Here is a 22,719-nt window from a genome sequence, read left to right on the forward strand (position 1 = left end):
AGCCAATCACATTAATCTGCAGTTGCATCAGCCTTTCTCTATTCATGCTTTTAAATAAAATTTTAAATTTTAAAATAATATAATTAGAAAATATTTCATATTTCTGCCAGCAGCAGTAACATTTTAAGTTTCAAGTATTTAAATCTAAAGTAAATAATCATCTAAGTTCATGGAGATAGGAAACTTTCTTTATTATTTCATGTCAATTATTACTACACAGTGCTCTGCCTTTCATAATAGATGTACTTGGTACAGTTTATTTCCTTTTCCTGATATGCTGCACTAATTGAAGATTTTCACATTTTCCTTTCATGCTGAGATCTTGTTAGAGCTGTTATTTTAATTGTTTTTATTCACCTATTAATTTTAAACGTTGTTTATCTTTAAAAGGGTGTCAAATGACAGCAGAGAAAGTGGAAATTACATTTATATTTCTGTTTTGAATGCATCAATTTGCAGAAGTCAGTGGTTAAAATGGGTGACCTTTTCCTTCCCGCAGAATGCCCAGCACAGGAAGTACGCCAGGTGGAAGGCAGCATACATTCATAACTGCTTAAAGAACGGAGAGACTCCTCAGCCTGGCCCCATTGGAATGGAGGGAGAGAGTTTTGGTACGTGTTTCCCTTTTCTTTTTAAGAAAGCGGAAGGTGAAATGGTGAAGTGGTGGTATGCACAGTTCTTCTTAAGCACCCCTCAGGAAGCACGGCTTCCCTGCTTGATGTTCCATTCACAGTGGGCTGCTGCCTTCTTTTCAGCTTCTCCTGCTGTTATTTTTATTGGACCTTACTGTGTGATTGACTTATTTAATAAAATATTCTTTTCTTTGTAGTGGAGATTATTATTTTGATTACAGCTACTCTCTAAGAAGGCATTGTCAGCTTTGGGCCAGAACCATACATTTCTTTAACCAGTTTATAGTCTCTCAGAAGTTACGTAGGAGTTAAAAATGGCCTGATTGCAAGTGAATTCAACTTCAAAGCAAAGAGCTGTTTGTGAGATAGCCTCCTTCTCCCTGTGTAATAATGTCAGTTTCAGAACAGGTTTATGGTATACTCTTACTGAGTTGGAATATCTGTCTCATTCTCACTCATCCTCCTTTACTCCTTGTGTTTTCAGTTGTTCCCTCTGGCTACCTTAGCTGCCTGTACAGGGTTGCTTGAGGTTCCCACTTTATCTAACAGTTAAGGAGGTGATTTCCAAGGATATCTGCTTAACCAAACTGAATGTGTATCAGTACAAGTTGTTTTGCTTTAGATAGTGATCAGTTTCATCAGTTTTGGTAGCAAAACCCAGTTTCTTTGCTTTTCTCCTCAATGCAGATTGAATACAAATTTCAAAGGTTGATCTCTTATGAAATAGGATATCATTGGAATGAGTATTTTCACTATGTAGATTAAAACAGACTAATTCTGCACAATGACAACCTCTGTGTATCATTCTTCACATACCTAGTGGAACAACTGAGACCATCAAATAATTTGAGCTGGCATGTGAGACTTTGTGGCTTATCAATTAAGTTGATGCTAATTTATCTCTTAAGCTTGGATTTAGTAATACAAATTTCTCCAAATAAAAAGGGTCAATAAACAAATCTACAGTGCAAAAGGGAAAGATCTAGCTTGTAGTGTGTGGCTTGTATCTAACCTGTAGAGCTACCGTATAGGGGTGGCTAAATGAAGTTTTGTGAACATATGTACTAATATAGATGACCAGTGTATTTTTGTGCACACAGGAAATATAGATCTATATACACATAAAAGTAATTATTTGTTTGTTTGCATTCATTTGTGGTCAGGGTCTATACCTGAGTCTTATGGACTTTGAAGTCTGAACTTGTAATTTACTTCTAATACGTTACGAGTAGGCTTGTAATTTTCTACTCGTTACTTTTGTTTTTAACATGTCAAAACATTAGAAAACTAGTTTCTCTTCTGGTTCTCAATCTTTTCATCATGCAATCTCACATTTTGATGCATCTCCACATTGTAATTTATATGTCCTGGACAGTGCTACTGTAAAAAAATGGATATTATCATGTGTTTTTGGGTTTTATTTAAGGAGAATGTGTACTAAACATCTATTTCAGTTTATTATTAACTTTATAGTGTCTAAGAGCCTGGGTGCCAAATATAATTTATTTGCAATTTCCTTGATAAAATACTGTGTATATATTAGTACTCCAGAAACACTGCAACATAAGTAAATTCAAATATTTGTGAACAAATACCAAATATGATAGTTTTATTTCCAAGCTACATATTTATTCGTGTTACTATGTTTTTCTAACCTAAAGGCAACCTACAAACTTAAACACTGGAATGGGTATCTTAACTGCTGAATGTGCTCCAGTCTAGGCACAGCTGTATTTGAAGTGAAGCATTAGCAAACTAGTGTCTTCTTCAACACAATCTTTTCCAAGGCAGTTTTCTTAACTGTCCACACAGCTGTAGCAAGAGATACTTATGATGCAACTCCAACTGCAAGCATCACCTCATCTTTGTCAAATTACACAAGATGGATGATTTAATGGAGAACACAATATATGAGAGAAAAATCTTTTGTTATGTGGAATGTAATGAATAGCTCAGTTAAATATTTTCAGCTTTAAATGACTGCTCTTTTAGTGGTCTGGCTCATAGTGTGGTAAAGCTGACCTGAGTATGTGAAGCGAACCCGAGTATGTGAATTTTAAACAACTGCAAAAATAAGTGAACGTTACAAAGCTTTTGCTAAAAATCCATGTGTGCAACTTGTCGATGCTAGTTATTTCTCAAAAGCAACAAATAGGCTCTTTTTCATTTTATTAATGCACAGAGGTAACTAACTTGCTCAAGGCTAAAAAAGACACTTGTAGGAATGAAAGCAAAATTCAGGCTTTCCTCAAATCCTTGGTATAGATTTCAGTTCATTACAGGTGGTAATGGGAATTGGTGAAGACTTTTGCTTTCATTACCAGGTTATGTCTACATGCAGCTTAAAAGGGACACAAATGCTGAGTGAATCAGATTTTTAACATCCTTTTTGTTAGGGAGCCTGCAAGATCTGTAACTTGGCAATATGTTTTGTTTGTTTGTTTTGTAGAGTTGTATTTCATGTAGAGAGATTATTTCTCGCACTCCTAATTTTCTGAGAAATGAAAAATACATATTGATGTTTATTTTTTACAGTTAGCTCCATAGTGTAGGTGTTCATAATGTTTCATATAATCTAGACAAAACTTTTATTCAAAATAATTTTTATGAGAAGAATCAGTATAAAAGGGTTTCAGTTCCTCTTTGTGCATCATAAGAAGAAAAGCAGTATTGTTTGAATGTATGACTGGACCTTCCCCATTCCTTTCTGCTTGCTCATTTTCTTCCTCCCCTAGCATGTGGAAAAAATCTGTTTAAACAGAGTGAAACTAGGTCTCTGTAGCTTGACAAATTACCATTTTTTTCCAAAGTGTTATTTTTTTTGTGATTTCTTGAAAACCATACTGTAACTCTTGGAGATATTTTTACAGTAACATAGGCATACTTTATGCAGTTCTGCTGTTGGATTTATGGATGCTTTTGTCAGGATGCCACCATGGAAACCTTAAAATGACATGCTTAATTTATTAATGCAGTTGGAATACAAGTCTTAGAATACACATAAAGGTTACTTAGCAGTAGCCCTAGGTCATCCAATAAGATTTTACACTAATGGAAAAAAATGGAAATATGAAAATAAGTTCCTAAATAGCCACACTATAGCCATAGTAAATACATTAAATGTAATCACCTTCTTTGCAGAAGAATGTAGGCAACATTTCTATTCTATTTCTTAATAGTTCCAACTAGTGAAAAGAACAGTGTGATGGATTTTTGAATTCATTTCTCAATGTTGTGGAAAAAAATACATGTTTGGTTTGTTTTTTAAAAGCAGTGTTCAAATAGAACCTTGCATTGTGAATCCTTAGCAACATCTCAAGCAAAAGAGAAACAACACTGCAGAATGAGATTAAAAAAAATTATATTGATAGATTATAATTCTAGGAACTCATTAAAAATAGGAGTCCAGAGAACTGGAGGAGTCTGGACTCCTTAAAAAAAAATTTCTAATTTTATATTTAGTGCACCAAACTGCTGAAACTAAGTCATGATTGGTCTTTGCTTACATTAGAAAAGGGAATGCCATTAAGCCTTGAGAATCCTCTGTTTATATAAAAGCATCTTTGGATGATTGGTTTTGGGGCTGGGGTGATTATTTCACAAAGTCAGTAAATAAATAATTTTTAAAAAAACACAAACAGTTGGTCTGGGTATACTGTAGCTGCAGAAAATTTAAAGAGCTCATGAATTCATTATGCTGGGATTCAGGCACAAAAGCTGATGAGGTTCCAAGGCAAGAGCTGAAATGAAATGTAAAACAATTTCAGCTGGAGCTGAAATTAAATGTAAAACAATTGTGCCATTGTTTCACAGCCTAGTTTCAGCATCTTTAAGCAAATTGTAATAAACTTTGAATTCTAAGTTATTACTGCTGCATGAGAAAATAAAATTCCAGTTTTTTAGCATTCTTTCCCATTCCCTGGAAAAGATTTTTTTTTTCAATTGTGTTATGGACATTCTAACCATAGAATTTAAAACCTCTGTCGATTTAAATGTTCTTTTATAGCAGCCTGAAATCCTTTTATCTGGCACTACTGTTAAAAACTATTCACAAATACTGAGAGTGGGTATCTTAAAATGTTTCTAATACTTTAGTCTTTGATAAAGAATATTTTAAATATTTGCTTTGCAGAAAGAATAGTTATAGTGCTTTTATGATATTTGGGCACTTTAAAGACCTAAGGAGACTTAACTTAAACAAAACTTCTTTTATGTTTAATACAATTTTAACACTGGCCAATTGTACAATGAGCAAATCAAACAGTTGAGCTTAATCTTTTGAGACATATACCTGATTAAAAAGTAGATTGCCCGTTTGTGAATTTGCCTCTTGCAGGCACTGTTATTACAGGCGGTCAGCACTTCTAACGCTTTTTTTGGCTGTTTTTAACGTTGCCAGGCTTTAACCCTTTGAGCTCGTGTCTTCCATGGCCAGTGTTGCCCACAGCATTGCACTGTTACAGGAGTGAGTAGAGCCCCCGAACTATGCAGTGGGGAGGCTGGAAGCTGAAACTGGGAATGGCTTGGAGAGAAAATGGGAGCACTGCAAGAGGGACTCAAGTGTGTGGCAAAGGGCTGCAGATATGGGATATCCTAGTAGTCCTAGTGCAGAGAAAGAAATCAGAATTGAGAAAGAAATCTGCCTTGAGAACCAGATTGGGGCACAATAGGAAGCTGCAATGGGCAAAAAAAAAGGAATAAATGCATTAACATTAACATGCCCATGTTAATGTTAGTATGGGCATGAATTTACAGGTAATATCTCACAGCTGAGATACTAAACATGGTGGAAGCATGTTTTCTCTCACTGCCTCATTCTCAAAAGACGCTTAGTAAATTTTACAACTGCTTTCCCAGAATCCTGACTTCAAGCAGATACCCAGCTTGGAAAATCCAACTTTGTGGCTACAGTTTGACCAAGCTGTAAATAATTGCTAACAGTGTTACAAGTAATATTCAGCAGCCTCACCTTCAGACAGCATGATGAGCGTAGTGTGTAACTATTTCATTAATTTTATGTATCATAAACCTATGTTTTTGTTAATTTTTTTTTCTGAAACTTTTATATTTTTTTTTCAGTTAACACCAAAAACAGTGAAAAATACAGCATTCAAACATTGGTTTCCTATCATTGCATTATTATTTAAAAGATGGCATATTCAATGTTTACTCATGAATCTCACCTTCTTTTTGGCAGTTTTCAGACATTTAATTTTATTTCCATGCGTATTAGCCACACGCTATTGCAATATGAGTTACTATCAGAAAATAGAGCAAAAGAAAAATCTGGCACCATAAGATATTCTTTGTCTTCCTGAAACCTGTTAGGTGTTCATTTACATTTGTCAGAAATTATACCATAAAATCAGAATGTGTTTATTAAAATCCACTAAAAATGCTCTAATAATAATACTTGATTTTACTCTGCTTTATAGCTTTTTTTTTAGTAAATCATATTGTAAATTAGAAGGTATTTAGGCATTTTTCGTAAAGGTAGCCTGTGAATTTTTTCTGGGAGGAAGAAGGACTTACATGGGAAACAATTCTGATATTTATAATAGTAATATTTTTAATAGCAGACCATTTAATTATTAAGCAGTGGAAGTGTTTACATAACACATAGTCTTGTGTAGTTGAAGATCAGTGTGGATTTCTTTAAAAATACCTCTTTTGATAGCTCTACACACATACAAGTTTTGTCCTCCTGTATTTTTTTTTCGTTCCCTTTCAGGCACTGGCTGTTAAATAAGTAATTCCCAAAAGCGTGCTTGTTCCATCTGACATTGTTGATACAGGTGAACTCATACACAGTAAATGAAAATTAGTTGTTTTAAACTGAACTGAATTCAAATGAAAGAGCAGGAATTAGCCATATATTCTGAACTGAATTAGCCTTTAAAGCAATATTAAATAAAGTAGACAAGAACCTTAAGAACATGACTAGATTGAAAAATATGTATGTTCTTTGTACATGCTATGAGATATTTTGAACCTCATTATTCTTATAGCTTATTATGTATTCTAACTGTTATAGATCCAGTTATGACTTGGCTAAGCTGCATTTAGTTTCTTGTTTGGTATTACTTTGCCAAAGCTCCTCTTGATTCCTATTTATTTGTGGTTTGATTTGGAGTAAAAGTATTGGCACTGCCTAGCCTTTTATGAAGAGTTTGTAAGGCAAATACAATTTTCCATATTCTGGTTCATATATATGTTAAAATGTAGATTACTGCCTACTTGTAATACCTTGTTCAATTTCTGTGGATGCAGAACATCAAGGTGTAAGGTATATTGCTCTAATAAGACAGATAGCTTATATTCAGACAAGTAAGAAAATGATTCTTCAAGTTGAACAGAAGGGATCTTTGAAAGTATGTGAGTTTCTAGATCTTTATTGTATGGTATGTTGCATTTTACCTTTTCAAATCAACCCTGTGGTTTGGGCTGATGTTTTATGTCACACTGTATGGTGGCAATTTTTTTAGCAACAAGGATTTGAAAGGAGGTTTTAAAGAAAGCCTAAGTTTTCAAGTGTTTATACCTAATAGTTGCAGAAATTCCTATTTTGTGTCATTTTAACAGATGCTGAAAGGGAAGAAGCAGGGTCGTCTTCTGTCCCTAGTGGAACAACTCAATCATCATCATCATCATCTACATATGAAGCTAACAACATACCAACTAGTAATTACACTGGCATACATATACCACCAGGTGCCCATGCACCAGCCAACACTCCAGCTGAAGTACCCCATAACACAGGTATGTCCAAATCACACTTGAGAAATCCATGCCTTTATTGGGAGACAAATTTTTGCCGAAATCCTAGTCCACCACATGTAAAGTAGAACAACACAGTATTATGTGGCAAAAGCATCTTCACAAGCTAAAATCGTAAAAATGCCACTGGAAATATTTTTTAATGTTTTCTTAAAATATGTAAATCATAGTTTGGAGCACTTTTACAGAAGACATACAACGACTAAGAAAGTGACTGTTCCTGCAGGTAGAAATTATTTATCTTCTCTTAAACCATTGAAATAGTGTTGCGTTGCAACATTTGTGCTGTAAAGCACAATTTGAATCTTTCAGTTTATAGATGGAATTGCATTACTTAATTTCATAGGGAGTTTCCCCTGTGCAGATAGGCTGCTGTTCTTCATGTGGGAGCTTATCCAGCACAGTGCTGAAATTGTTACAGCCCTGTAGCAACCATTCCTGATGTACCTTTCCTACTGGTTTGGTTTGGCTTGTGCCCCTTTTCCCATGCAAGTGCTTTAGTGTGATGACAATATTATTAATGGGAATTTTGTCCCTACAGCTAAACATATTGGCTTCTACATCCTTCTTATTATGAGCTGTAATTTTTGGACCAAAACCAAGTTCTTAAAAATTCCAAGTTCCTTCCCAGATGCTGGATTTATTAAAATTTAAAAAAAAAAAAAAAAAAAAAAAAAAAAAGTATTTAGTGATTGGTGAATACAACTTTTTTACCTCACAGGACATTTTATAATAATCATTGAGTAGAATTATTAATTAACGATTAATAAGACTAAAAAATTAAAATATCTTGATTTCAATCCTGGTGATCATTTATTGTTCAGATACATTTTTATATTATCAAACATATGAGATATTTATGTCACACAATCCCTCCTTTTACTTTCTAATTTAAAAAATACTTCACCATATGAAGAGTTCAGGATGCTCTTTTTTTAGCTTTATCAAAGGAATATCCTTCAGCTAAGTGGGGGGGGGGGGGGTGTCTAGGAGGGTGAGTATATTTTGAGGTTTTTTTAATCAGATCTGAAAATTATGGAGTACATACCTTGTTGGAATACATTAATTCTGAGCATTACATAGTTGTAACCCCACCAATCATTCAATGGAGCGATAGAATTTAGAAAACAGATCTATATATATACCCTTATCTTATATATATCTATATATATACACCTAATCTTATATATATATAAGATTTCTCACATTTAACTAGCTTATCATGATCTTCTGGTATATATATATACCCTCTTGCTAGACAGCAGATATTGTAGAAATAACTTTATGGCAGGCACGTATGTTCTAGACATATTACAAAAATACAGTTTTGGATCAAACCAAAATAGTGTACCTAAAATGGGAATCTGGGTACGAGAATGCTTCACAGCATAAAGTGCTGTTTCTTCTTCTAGCACCATTATTTCCCTTTTAAACATAGCTTTCTTTTTTATTCTCACTAATTGTTTTCAAAGGAATTAGGAAGGAGGTAGTTTGCAAGTGTGAGGTGACTGGCACTGGCCTTTAAAAATATAATAATATAGACTGCCTCTGGTATTAGAATGTTGAATTTAAGTTTCAAATATAAAAGTTTACTCATGCTTTTCTTTAGCAGGTTTTCCTCAATACTTTAGGGTAACCAGTGCCTTTTGGACTAGTATTTTCTTTTTTTTTTTTTTTTTAAAATGCCTGGAATTAAATTTCTGTGAAATCCTGTACTGGTAAAATGGATGAAAGTCTGTACATTCTTCTGGTTATTTTATAAAGCATTCAGTTTTGAAATGAAGGCATTAAAATTTTTTTGTTACACAGTTTCAGAATTAGTGCGCTATCAGCTGCTTAATTTGAAAATCATAAGATGTATCTGTTCTGGTTTTTTGCTTGCTTTTAAAGCCAGTAAATAAAAATAATCCAAGTCCATTTTTTTTTTTGCATTGATTTGCAGGGGTGACAAGTAACACCATTCAGCCTGCTCCTCAGAATATTCCTCTAGTTGATCCTTCCCTTTACAGTGCTCAGTCTGCAGGTAAGCTTGTGGCATTTGTATTGTTGTACGTGAGCATACTGGGTCCTTTGTGTCTCTCCTGCACTAAAGGAAGACGTTTGAGAAATACTGTCACTATTATCTGAACGCTATTTCAGAATTTTAAAAAGACTGTTTAAAAACATCTAAGCATTGTGTTACTCAGATTTTACTAGTTTCTGAAAGCTGTTACTGTATAGCATTGTCTGTCTGACTGCTTTGAACCAGTGAGCTAGCATTGCGTAAGGCTTTTTATTATTTGTATTGTTGCTTCTCAGGTGAGGTTCTGAAATACTTTGCAAAGCCTATTTTCCTGATAGCCTTGCTAAATTACCGTTTTTGTAATTAATACACATTCCGTTTACTTAGAATTTATTCTGCAGGGTCAGCATGTAAATTACTTAATAATTTCATAAAATAATTCATAAAACATTCAAGTAGTGGTTTTGTGGAGAATAATAGTGTGCACTTTGATGTTGAAATAGCCTATATAATATGTATTTTATGTCTGCTTGGCTATTCCATGCTTTGAAGTGTACCCATAAGAGCTAACCGTAGAGAAACCATGGCCTGTGGAAGAGTAGAAACTGACAATAAAGCTGGAATCATCCTAGATTCTAATTTGAACATTCATGTACATTTGGACAGAATTTTTCTGTCTGTGGAATAGAGAAAATAGTGTAAAAAAAAAAACAAAACCATAAATCACATCTGTTTGTAATAATAAGATTTGTGGTGGCAGTATAACATGGATGTTGAGTGAGGAGGAGGTCTAGAAGTCCTGGTACAAAATCTGTTCATATTCTTCCTGCAGTTTAGCCTCATCGGGGAAAGATGGTAGTATATTTTAGTATACAATATTATGCAATATGTGTTAAGTTCTAGTACTAACCACAGTAAAACATTGCTTGTTATGACTGCAAAGTTTAGATAGGTATGTTCTTGTATTTTTTAACTTACAAATATTTAGTTACTTTATTATGTTGTTGAAGAGCACGTCTGTGTTAAAATAGCTTTACTGAAAAAGCATTTTTGGTTCAATCAAATGCTATAGTAGGAATTCAATGTTTAACTTGGTTTTAGTCTGCTGGCATAAAGAATAAAGAATGCTTAAGGATATTTCCATTTTAATATATTAGAGAGCCATTTTTATGGAAGATGCCTTAAAAATATCAAAATTGGCCTTTGATAGAGATATATTAAACTTTACTATTCTCTTGAAGAGCAAAAGATGCTGTAGTTTTTCTGGCATATTATTGTAATCACAGAATTACAGGATAGCCTGAGCTGGAAGGGTCCCAGAAGGATTGAGTCCATCTTGGAAGTGAATGGCCCAGACAGGGATGAAACCCACAATCGATTATTAGCTAATTTAAGAGCACTGTGCTCTGGCCAGCTGAGCTGGCACTAATGTCTCATGTGGCAGTAACACATTTTATTGAAAACAACGCCTCAGACCCGTAGCTGTAACATTTAAATTTGGTAATAGTTTTTGAGTTTTGGGGACTGCTGTGGGGGTTTTGGTAGCTCCTCAGCTGAAATGGCTCAAAGTTTTGCTTACGCCTTGCTGTAGTAACTGCTAGTTGGAAGGCAAATTTTGTGGTGTTTGGAAGCAAAGATTCTCACATTTAACTAGCTTATCATGATCTTCTGGACAGTCATTGTACCATTTTTTTTGGTAACTACTTTGAAAATTTTAGTCATCATTGTTTCTCGGTTTAAATGTTTGTTTCTGGATGTCAAAAATGTCATAATTTTGGTTGAAACTTAAATTTTTTATTAAGTTGAAGACATTCTATTCTTCAAGATCGGAATACTATCAGTGCATTGCTCCCTCTTACCACCTACCTAAGATAACCTGGTTCAATAAGTACATAAATAAGAAGGAATTAAGTGTTTATGAGAATGCATAATAAGTAATATTATGTAATTAAGAGATTAAGACCCTTGCTAAGCCCCATGATAAATCTCTTAACTTGATCTAACCTGAGTATTTGCATGCCTGCATTCATCTGTTGTGTCACTACAAGTTTGGGTCTTGTAACAGCTCAAAGTGTTACATTCTTAGGAGGCAGTGCTGCGAAAGTGCACCCAGAGAGATGATAAAGGTTATACAGGTTCTTGGTTTGAAAACTTAGAAAACACACTGTCAGTAATGCAAGAGTCTCAGAGGGCACAAGGGATGTGTCAGCAGAGGTACAGTGACAGTTTTGTTTGCATGTGTGGAATTAAGAAGCTTGAGAGCAATGGAAAGTGTTTGTCCTTCCTTGCCTGTCACTGTCCTATTGTGCATTCTTCTCATGCTGCTGAGGAGTCCTTTCTATGCCAGCAGTGGCCTTGTTCTCTAACCCATAAGTAGACCGAGAGATGCCTGTATCTGTTAGTGGATATAAAAAACTGTGGGACCCAGGAGCCCTCCCCAGTTCCTGAACTGCAGTATACCTATCTGGGCTAGAACCTTGCTGAATATTGCGGTGTGTACCATTCCTGTGGAACTGAGGTTTTCTTTGGACAGGAAGGAGGGATCCCTGTTGCCCTCCATCCAGTAGATCTGCAGAGCTAGCACAGTGCAAGGTATATTTGTTCCATGATTTAGACACGATGTCTGTGTCTATGCTAACAAATTATACAGACTTGCAAATATTTGGCACAGAGAGCAGCTGGCACAGAACCTCTCACATCCATATTATTAAACTTTTAAACCTAAACAAGGTAGCTTGTTAAGACTGCTCATACTGAATGGTCTGTAGCTTACTCTGACCACAAGTCATGCCCAGGAATTGTTTGGGAAAGTGCTAGTCTGCAAGGGCCAAAACCATACTGGAATCTGTTCCAGCAGTTTGACGCTGCAGACAGTCAAGTTTGAGTGCTGAGACGCCTTCCTTGGCAGTGTTGAATGTGGTAGTATAGGCATAGCCAAACAGGATATTCCACATATTCCTGCAGGATTCTTTCTTGTGGTAACATGAAATGTATATTTTAAAGATAAATTATATATTTTCTTTGCTTCCCATAACATGGGAGAAGCCATTTGACTAATGCTGTTATGGGAGAAAAACTTTGGGTGGAGAGGAGTAGAATATTTTATCAAAGGAAGATTAAGTTAAAGGAATAGTGTTCTTTGATTTTTAGTTAGCATAAAGCTTTCAATAGTTGTCTTGTCCTATGGGAAGAGGTTTCAGAGTTTAACATTGACTTTTGAAAGTGTCAAAGCTTTCGCATTTAAGCGTGGGTTAATGTGTCTGGCAACAGAATGCAAGAGTTATGCAGCAACTTCGTGTACTTGTGTGTGCACTTCTCTGGTGTAGTTTTCTTAAAAAATTTATTGCCCTAGATTTTACTAACACTAAAGGCATTCATAGTTGTGCTACACAGTTTTTATAAGATCTTCTTATGTTGCCATATGGTCCCTTCCACAGGTGGTGTCATATAAAGAAAGCATTTGTCTATTGTAGTTGTATGTATAATGTTTGAAATTCTACACACAAAGTAGAAATAATAATTTGATATTGAATGTGTTTTCATGGTCTTAAATCCCTGAGTACTTATATTTCAAGTGATTTAATGGGAAAAAAAGAGTATCTTGTTTCAAAAACTGTTTGTTACCTTTGCCGTCATTGTTTTTATGCGCCAGTTTGTGTGATTGAAGTGTTCTTAAATCCACTGCCTTATATTTGGGCATCGTAGAAAAAGAAAAAACATCTGATGCATAGAAGAGGATTCCAGGGAGAAACAGATATATTTATGTAAAATGCACAGTCCTTTCATTCTAAAACTGTTTTTTTTCCCTGAAATTATTTCAGCAGGTCTAGTCAAATTGTTTTCACTTTGAGTTCCTCTTAAGCTAAAAGAATCATGCTTGTTGTTACAGATTTCACATTCCTGTCATGTTTCTGTAATATAACTACAGTCCTAATAATTTCAGATTAACACAGGAAGCAGGTTTGTTTCAGAATAAATGCAGTATACCTTCCTTATCTCAATGTTGTTGGGCTTTTCTAGAGTTAAAAGTCACTGGATACTTGAGGTTGGAAAGGACTTCAGGCGGTGGTCTGGTCCAACCCCTTTGCTCAAGCAAGGGTCATGTAAAACCAGTCACTTGGGACCATGTCCTTTGTGTCTCCCCCTGCCCATGCACTCTCCCTGTGGTTTAATTTCTGCACTGAAGAAGTATGAGAGAAAATGTCACTGCTAATTCTAAAACTAGGTTTTGAATCTCTCCAGGGACAGAGACACCACAACCTCTCTGGGCAACCTGTCCCAGAGCTTGGACACCCTCAGAGTAAATACTGTTTCCTGATGTTCAGAGAGGACTCTCCTGTATTTCAGCCTCTGGTCTTGTCACTGGCATCTGTGAAAAAAAGCCTGTCTCTGTCCTTTTAATACTCTCCCTTCAGGTGTTTATATACTTGATATAAGATCCCCCTGAGCTCTCTCTTCTCTAGGCTGAACAGTCCCAGCTTTCTTGGCCGTTTCTCATATGAGAGGTGCTCCATTCTTTTAGTCATCTTTGTGGCCCTTTGCTGGACTGACTTCAAGATGTCAGTCCATCTCTATTGTGCTGAGGAGCCCAGAACTGGATACAGCACTCTAGATGTGTCTGAAAGGGACAGGATCACTTCCATCCACCTGCTGGCAGTGCTCATCCTAATGCAGTACAGGATGCCATTGTCACTCTCTGCCACAAGGGCAGATTGTTGGCTCATGGGCAAATCGGTGTCCACCAGGACCCCCAGGGCCTTTCCTCCAAAACTGCTTAACCCTTAGAATATGTAAATTGCAGTCTGTTACCACCTTTTGTGGTTATATCTTTGATGTAAATACAGTCATTACAGTTCATTTTTACTTTATTTGTGAAACACAGAGCTGGTTTGTTTCTATTTTGCTTTTCCATTGTGAGGTGTTGACTTCAGTAGGAGCTCAGGCCACTGAGCACATCAAAAGATCAACCCTCTTACTGTATAAACTTTGGTTTATAAATTTAAAATTAATTATTTCTTTCCCTCAAGTTATGTCATAATAGCATTTGAGGTAGATTTCATAATAAATAAGGCTTTATGCCAACAAAACATTAATAGAGCTCATACTGTAAAAATAAGATTAGATGGGTGAATTTAGGCTTGCTTCCAATAAATTAGTTGAATACTGGACTGATGCCTTGGCCAGTTTTTAAAGAATGATTTTGTAGTTTCTTTTGGCATCATAGCATAAAGCTACTTTGAGGGGAACTTGGTCTTTTTAATTTCTTAAAGATGTTCAGTAATGTGGTCGCAGATTGACCCCAGCTGCTTTTAAAAAGTGTGTGACTTTACTGAGGTTACAAAGTACCCAAGGTGTGTGCCTGTGTTTATGTGCTCCCTCGTGTGGATTTACTCACGTATTTTAAGAGAAGAGATTTAATGTGGCTTCACTTATTAAGCACAAAATTGGTATACATTGCAATGATAAAGTTTTTATGTCCCTCGATGGTTATATTTATTTATTGAAAGGAAAATAAGTAGACTTCTAGCGTATATTTTAAAAATTGATAAAATTAATCTTCAGAGTGCGTACCTTTCTGCTTTTTATTTGGGTAGGGTTATTTTGAAAACGAGCAGACCAGTCTAGCTTTTAATATTTCCAGGTTTTCTTTTTTATTTGTTCAAAAGCTGTTCTTAAATAGTAAGATTGGGGGAAGGAAAAGCAAATATACTAGACATTTTTTGATAAGAATAGAGATTCTTTAGCAAACATTCTCACAATATTGCTAACAACAGTTCTATTTTGAAAGAAGGGATCCAGCTAACTGAAACTGTGCCATAAAAAATGGCTTTAAGCATATTCATGCAGTTGCTTAAAAGTAAAATGTACTTCGCTAAATCTTTGTTTAACTAAATTTTATGTGAAATGTGTGGTGCATTTAAAAGTGCATTTTTTTTTTTAATCTGTGAAATCTATTCATTGCTTATACCATACTGTTTGGGAAATTATTAAATATATACATAATCTTTAGCGTTTTATATAATTATTTATCCATGCCCATAAAAATCTGTCATTTACAAGTTAAGTTGTTTTGAAAGAACCTGAGTAAAGGTTTTATAATTTGCCCATAGACTATTGAAGTGGCATGGGATTTAGCTTTAAAACTCCCAGTGAATTTGTGGGTGGAAGGAGGTACAGTAACACAGCTGTGCTTTATTTTACACCCACATCAGTGATGGTATTCACATGTAAAATCATCTGCCAGTTAGGGCATAAGTCCCTACTATGCCTTCTCCAAGGCTGATTGCATGTGTTTGAGCGCTACAGAATTTCTAAAGTTTTAACTTAGATCAAGAAAATACTCTAATTAATAAGTAACAGTTGGTTTATACTACATTATGGGAATATTTTTTGCTAGTGTTCTCCAATGTTACAAAAATAGGCACATTTCATGACATCAATCTTGTTTTCAGTCATCTTACATAAATTTGGAAACATAAAAATTACTTGGAAAAACAGAAACAAAATGTCTGAAAACATGCCAGTGAGAAATGCTTCTGCATTCTGAAAAAATTATTCCAGTTGAGAAGGAACAGTTTCTAACTACATATTATAACTGAAGAAAGCAGAGTAATTATGCTGTAAACACAAAAATCACTGTCCTTATTTGTTGCAGGTTGTAACATGATTATAGCTAACTTAATGTCATGTAAAAGCTCTCCTCTTCCTGTCTTAGATGAAGAGCAGATCTTTCTCAAAGGTATTGGCTTACTTTTGAAAGGCACTGGGTCATGCAAATCCCAGTGTTTAGAAAGGTCCTCACATTTTTCAATAGCAAAGAAGTTAAGCTTTATATGAATTGAAAGAAAAGAGAACAGAACAGAAGGAAATACTGTAGCTTGGTCTTTTTAATACTACCACAATCCTACCACAAATATTAGCCTGGTTTTCATAATATTACACAAACATAAGTAAAACATAAAAATTGTGAGAAAGGAAGCTTAAGTCAGATTTCCTTTGTAGTAACTATGTAATACTTATGTTTTTTGCAGGAGAAGTCCGCTTGACTCCAGAGGACTTTGCCAGAGCTCAAAAGTATTGCAAATATGCTGGCAGTGCGTTGCAGTATGAAGATGTGAGCACTGCTGTGCAGAATCTACAGAAGGCCCTCAAGTTACTGATTACAGGCAGAGAATGAAGTTTTAATCCAACAGGTTCACATCTTTCGCCTAAAGAACTAACAGCTTATTACTGTACCTGTTAGGGAAGTGGAGTTACAAAGAAATTCTCAATCCCATCACTCATGACGATGAAACCACTGTTTCAGTGTCAGATTAGCAATTAATGGTACAGTAGGAATCTGTTTTCATTTTACAGGCAGTGGAGCTTGAAACATGAATGCAGTGGCTTGATGTATGCAAAATATTGAAGAAAGTACTGTAAGCACCACTCAAGAATTAAAATTCATCTTGCAGTATTTGGTTTATCAAAATTGGAAAATGCTGACTGTAAAAAACTTGAGAATTAGGATGTTCTATTAAAATTCTTACTCTTAGTTTATTATTGCAAACAATTATTTAATAGGTATAATAGCTTTAAAATGGTAACTAAGATTAGCGTGTTCCTCCTGAAATGAGAGCATGTGGGAAGGCCAACAGGTCCAGACTGGGGAGGACTTTTCTATATGTAAATTATTTCGGTATTTGTGTTATCTGAGACAAAAGTCTAAGTTGAGGGAGTCTTGAGGACCTTTGTATTTCATTTGAAAATGTGCTCGAAAAAACATCTCTTGATACTTCAGAGGGAGTAATTTTGATGGTGTTCCAATCTAATCCCCCATAGGTGTATGGACATATATTCTTGATTATTGGCTCTTGCTCCTTCTGTGTGAACACTTAAAATTTTGTATGTGTATGGGTGATTAAGAGAAAATACTAATATTTATCAACAATGATCCCAAAACTGGAGGCAGAGATTCTAAATAATTTGAACTTTCAGGAAGACCTTATAAAAGAACAGAACTGTTCCATCTTTCTAAGAGGCTGGAAAAAAGCTTGTTCTTCAGCCATTAAAATGCTATAGGTTTGTCTCTGGTATTAATGTCATAGAGCCTTGTATTTCCAACTAATATTTTTTCTGTCTGCTTTGTTGTGAAGACTTTTTGGACTTGGGATTTAATTAAAATATCTTGGAAACTGAATTTTGAGTCTTTATGAGGTCTACCACTGCAATTATAGAGTTCTTGATTGTTAAAAATCTCCCTATGCTGTTTAAAATAAAGAATACACAGTCTTTTAACTGGCATGACATAATAATTGAGTACACCATAAAGCATGTCTGATATATGTAGCAATTTTAATGACATTTTATCTGATCTGTCTGTCTTTCCAAGCTGCCAGATCAAATCCATGTTATTTATAGCTGCACTGCTTTGGAGTGACTAAAATAAGTCTTGCATTCAAAGCAAAAAGATGAGGAAAAGAAAACTGAACATAAGCAGGCATTAAAGTTTAGCTGGTTATATTCTTTAAAGTGTGTAGTGTCTTTGACAGCAGATTTGAAACAGGTAATATGAAACTTAAAAATGTATGCTTAAACACTTTAGTTGACTGAGACTTAATAGATAAAATACGATGGGGTTTGTGTTGCTTTCTTATATGATATAGCATGCCAGTCTGGACAATGACTTAGGTGAGTGTTTAATCGTTTGAGGAAATTTAGAATAAAACTATCTGAAACTTTTTTGATAGTAATGCTGTACAAACCTGAGCAGTAAGTCTGTATTTTGTACAGTGTCATGCAAGATAGATCTCTCACTTCAGTATCAAACAATTACTGAAAGGTCTTCTACATATATAATTGGTGGATTACACTGTAGCATTGCTATAAAGTATATGCAGCATTGCTATAAAATAGTCAGAAGTTTCTTTCATTCCAGGATCATACTACTATTTCTTAAAACCAGCTTCAGTCCCCAGAACTTGTAGGAAGAAATTCAGTTTTCCTATTTCTATTTATAAAATGATAAAAAGAACGTTGGGACTTTTGTATTACATGCAAAAATAGGTAAGCTATGATGTAATGTTGTATTGATTTGAGGCTTTTAAATTAAAGTTACTGGGATTTTTTTGTGACTGAATGATCTGAAATGAAATACGTAACTACGCTTGAAAATGAAAATTTAAGTATTTCTTAATGTGTATAAAATATTTTCTGTTGGCCATGATTAAATTGTACCTCTTGGTTCCTCCAGGAAACCAGGGAATCATCAGTAAAAAAGTGATAAGCAATGCAGAAGTCGTAAGAATTTGTTTGAATGATCATTTGTACATCTGTCAAGTTTCTTCGGCCTAGAAAGAAATTAGTGTTCCTAAGGGGAGTGGAGATGAAAATGCTAAAACAAAACTTTAAGAATTTCTTAGGAAAGCTAGCAAGACATTCTTTCTGAAAATAAATTAGCGTTTAGAAGATTTACTATATGAATTTCATGTAAAATGGAACATATTCTAACACCAGCCTTCAGACCACAATACCTGATATAGCCTATTGAATTTATTTTGCATAAAATTATTTTGTTGTAATCATTTATTTCTTAATTGAGAAGGTTTGTAACAGCTCATAAAGCCATGCTTTAAACCCCATCTTTAAGCTGCTGATTTTTGATGTAACCGACTGAATATTTATCATGTAAACTGATGTCTAAAGTAAATTTTAGCAAAGCATTTCCATTCCATTAAGTATATCCCCTGGGACAACTGTAAGTACAGCGCATAGCCCAAAAGTACAAACCAGTGTTGCAAAACAGTTCAAAAAGTGTACATATTTGAAAATGTCAGGAGAATATAGGCACATAGGCTATAACTATTCCAAATTGGAATTCGTGGCAAGCACTGAAATTTATGGCCCCATTATTAAATGTTACGTGAGCTTTTAAGTATTGACTGATGCATTTTACAGCCATTCTGAGTGATAAAGTATCAACACATAGCTTCTCTTAACTGCTTCCCCACAAACAAGTACAGTATTAAATAAGAGAGAGTGCTGATTTTGTTCCATGCTGCAGTTAACAACTCTCCTTTTTAGTGTGACTGCCACCTACATACTTGTTGGCCATTCTCCTTTGGATTGTGAGTTCTTAATCTTCCAAGTCTTGCTTAAGAAAGGAGAAGGAGGTATCAGATTTTTATCAGGTATTCCATGTTCAGTTTTGCTACCTATGTAAACTAGAATTTTAGTCAGTCTGTGTTTGCTACTTAAAAGGCTGTATGTTTTTGCAGTTCTTTGCATTTTCATTTCTCTGCAAGGAAAGTTCCATATTTTACTTCAGGATTCCTACAGAAGTCTTTAAAAAGTCTATTGCAGAGGAGGTCATCCTTTATAAAACAGTGAAGATTTTTTCAAATTAATTTAATTTACTAATACTGGAAGCAGTGTTCTCAATTTTTTGAGGTGATTTCAGGTAGAATATTTGATAGTGACCTTTGTAAGTGAAGTTTCAGAAGCACAGACTTAAAAGTATGAGTACATTCCAGAATGCGATTGTAACAGTAATATTTGAGACAATAATACTGACCTATGGGAAACTAACAGACAGGAAACTTCCTGCCTGAAGCAGAATTAGGGGATGGAGGTGGTTTGTGTGCAGACACTTCAGTGCATGTATAATGCATGGAAATTCAATGGTGAGCTATAGGAATGCCTTTAAAAACACAATTATTACCTTGTTTACAAGTATTGGGAAAATGTCATATACAAATATATAATTATACTGACAAATGTTGTTTGTCGGGTTAAACAATGGTTTAAAATTAAAACAAAGGTTTTAAATGTACTAGCATAGGGCCAATAGTTAGCATTTAATTGTGTAGCATTCCAAATGAATGATCTTTTGTTTTCTTTTTTTTCATGCCATCTGTAAAATAGGAGCCCAGTACAAAAAGAATGAGAATGCAAATTCAGAGGAAGTTAAATTTACAAAAGATCAAATGTAGTTTCTGTTATTGTAGAGTCTTTGTGCTAATGTTTTGATTGATATTGGAAAGTGCCCATGCTTATAAAGTGTAATTCTTGCGTACTTTTACAACATCCTTTGTCGTGCGGTTTATGGAATTAGAGCCTTCGCCAGGATATCTGGACTAGGAAAACCTAGAATTTGATGCCAAGTTTCTAAACCACCAATGCATCCTGGTACTGACAGCAACTGTTTTTCACAATCACCTCAGTACCTATTTTTAAACATTGGCATTTTAACCAAGTTCGTTGGGAAAAGGAGCGATGCTTCTTTCTTACTGTATCATCACCTTTCAATGCACAGCTGTAGTAACAAAAGAACTGGACAAAACATGAATTTCCATTAGCTATTTCACTATCAATCTAGAAGAGTATTAGTGCTGCCAGCAGTGCTCTCCTTGGCTTACAAGACTATTGGAACAGTCTGATTATAGACACTGTTGTAATGCCCTAAATGATCTCAGAATAGGAAACTTAATTTATAAGAGCGTTGAAAACAAACTTGAAAGAGGGAAGACATACGCCAGGGGAGGAAAAGAAATTGCATTCTCCACAGAATGAGAGGGGGCACAGAAATGATTGCAGAAGAAAACAGAAGAGAGCAGGACAGTGACAGGAATGAGGTTAGAGTTGTCTGATTTCTTTAGAACCTTGAAAGTGGTGAGAAAAAATGCTGAATCTTAAGGCAAAAGATTACAGGGGGATAGGAGAGGTGGAAAGAAGCACTAGAATGAGAGGAAAAAACCTGTAAATTTTTCTTAATGCAGACTGGAGCAAATGTGAGTTACAGCACAGGAGAAAGTTAACCTATTTGACAAAATGATAGCAGAATCTTAAGTTTAGCTATAAAAGGGAGGCAAAAAAAATACAAGTTGACAGCATTCTGAAAATGGAGACTAGGCTCTCCCATCCTAAGAATCTATGCTTATTAAATATGTCATATTTATTAAGTAATTAAAATTTATTTGATGTGCCCTGTTGGAGAACTTTGGAGATTGTATAAGTTACTGCCTGGTATCTGCAGAGAGCTACAGAGATCTGTTTGCCTTAAAATGCTATCTACTGATTTTGTGCTTTCCTTCCTGTTTGATTTGCCTCCCTATTTTCAGTGTCTATTCAATCTGGTGTTCCCATAGCGGGGGAGGAGGTTGCTGTAGTTTAATACAATGCTAAATCTGAGTGATAGCCCGCATGTTTAGGCATTCTCGGGTAATTTGTGAAGATTATCTGGTCTGGGTTTTAGCTGGTATGTGCTGCAAAGAAAGAAGTAGTGACTGTACTTCCTTTTGAAGAGCTTCAGAGTCTCTTTGACAGCAGTAGGACTACAACACCCAAAGAAGGATATATGGAAATCAACTCTAGTCAGAACTATTTCACAAGTCAGAGCCCAACAAACTAATCTGTAGAAATTTGGAGAACTCCAGCTAAGCAGTTGATGCAATTGTAAACTTTCCTCAATTAGCCCATCTGTAAAATGTGATTGTTTAGATTTAACACTTATTAATACAGTCAGGATTTTTGTAATTCTCACAAGTAATGAGAGGAGAAGGGTTGATCATTGTAATAAGTTCTGCAAATAAGTACAGTTATTAAATATTTATTTATTTATTTTTACCTTATGTCAACCCACTAGTTGTTTTCCCTCTTGTTTTCTCTCCCCTGTCACGCTGGGAAGGGGAGTGATAAGAGTGCCTTGGTGGGCACTGGTGTCCTGCCAAGGTCAACTCACTACAAGAAGAAATGGAAAAAACTTCATAGGATAATTTAGGGGACAATGGGCAGAAATGAGAAGATTTGAGATATGGAAACATTGTAGTTGTAAATGACAGGCAGGAATATATAAAGTAGTAGCATCTAATGCAAATCTTAAAATGTTGAATTTATCAGAGATCCAAAATAACTTCCTTCCGCAATACTGAAATAAGCATAAATGCAGTAATAAGAACCTTTAATTGAATTAAACAACTGTATTTTTAAAAAAGCTGTGATCAACTTTAGACCTGCTATTTTAACCACAAGACTAAACAAGAGATTACTTCAGATGGTAAACAAAAGCCTTGGAAGTTCAAACATGAGTATGATAGCATATAGTATGTTTCCTCCTTGCCCTTCCATTCTTCCCCTCATCCTGAGTGGTTTGGGACACTGAGTTTTTTGAAGATGAATGCAATTAATTTAATTTACTTAAAATGAAGTAATGCTTGATATAAGGCTCTAAAAATACTTGGATTGAAATAGATTAACATGAGAATTGAAAAACAGATTAAAACTAGTGGAAAAGATTGCAGTAAGTTCTAAATTATTTTCAGAATGGAAATT

At 34.9% G+C, this 22,719-nt stretch overlaps 1 protein-coding gene across 1 annotated transcript in view; it reads left to right on the forward strand.

Annotated features, from left to right (window-relative positions):
- The window catches only part of VTA1 (vesicle trafficking 1), a 38,791-nt gene extending 21,201 nt beyond the window's left edge, over positions 1–17,590 (forward strand). The window contains exons 5-8 of the mRNA XM_040058956.2: positions 500–611; positions 7,215–7,391; positions 9,352–9,432; positions 16,443–17,590. Of these exons, the coding sequence (XP_039914890.1) occupies positions 500–611; positions 7,215–7,391; positions 9,352–9,432; positions 16,443–16,588 (516 nt within the window). The 3' untranslated portion in view covers positions 16,589–17,590. The remainder of the gene's footprint in view (positions 1–499; positions 612–7,214; positions 7,392–9,351; positions 9,433–16,442) is intronic.
- Positions 17,591–22,719: the final 5,129 nt, after the last annotated feature.

The sequence above is a fragment of the Hirundo rustica genome, chromosome 3 (assembly GCF_015227805.2).
Source record: "Hirundo rustica isolate bHirRus1 chromosome 3, bHirRus1.pri.v3, whole genome shotgun sequence".
Classification (NCBI taxonomy): Eukaryota; Metazoa; Chordata; class Aves; order Passeriformes; family Hirundinidae; genus Hirundo; species Hirundo rustica.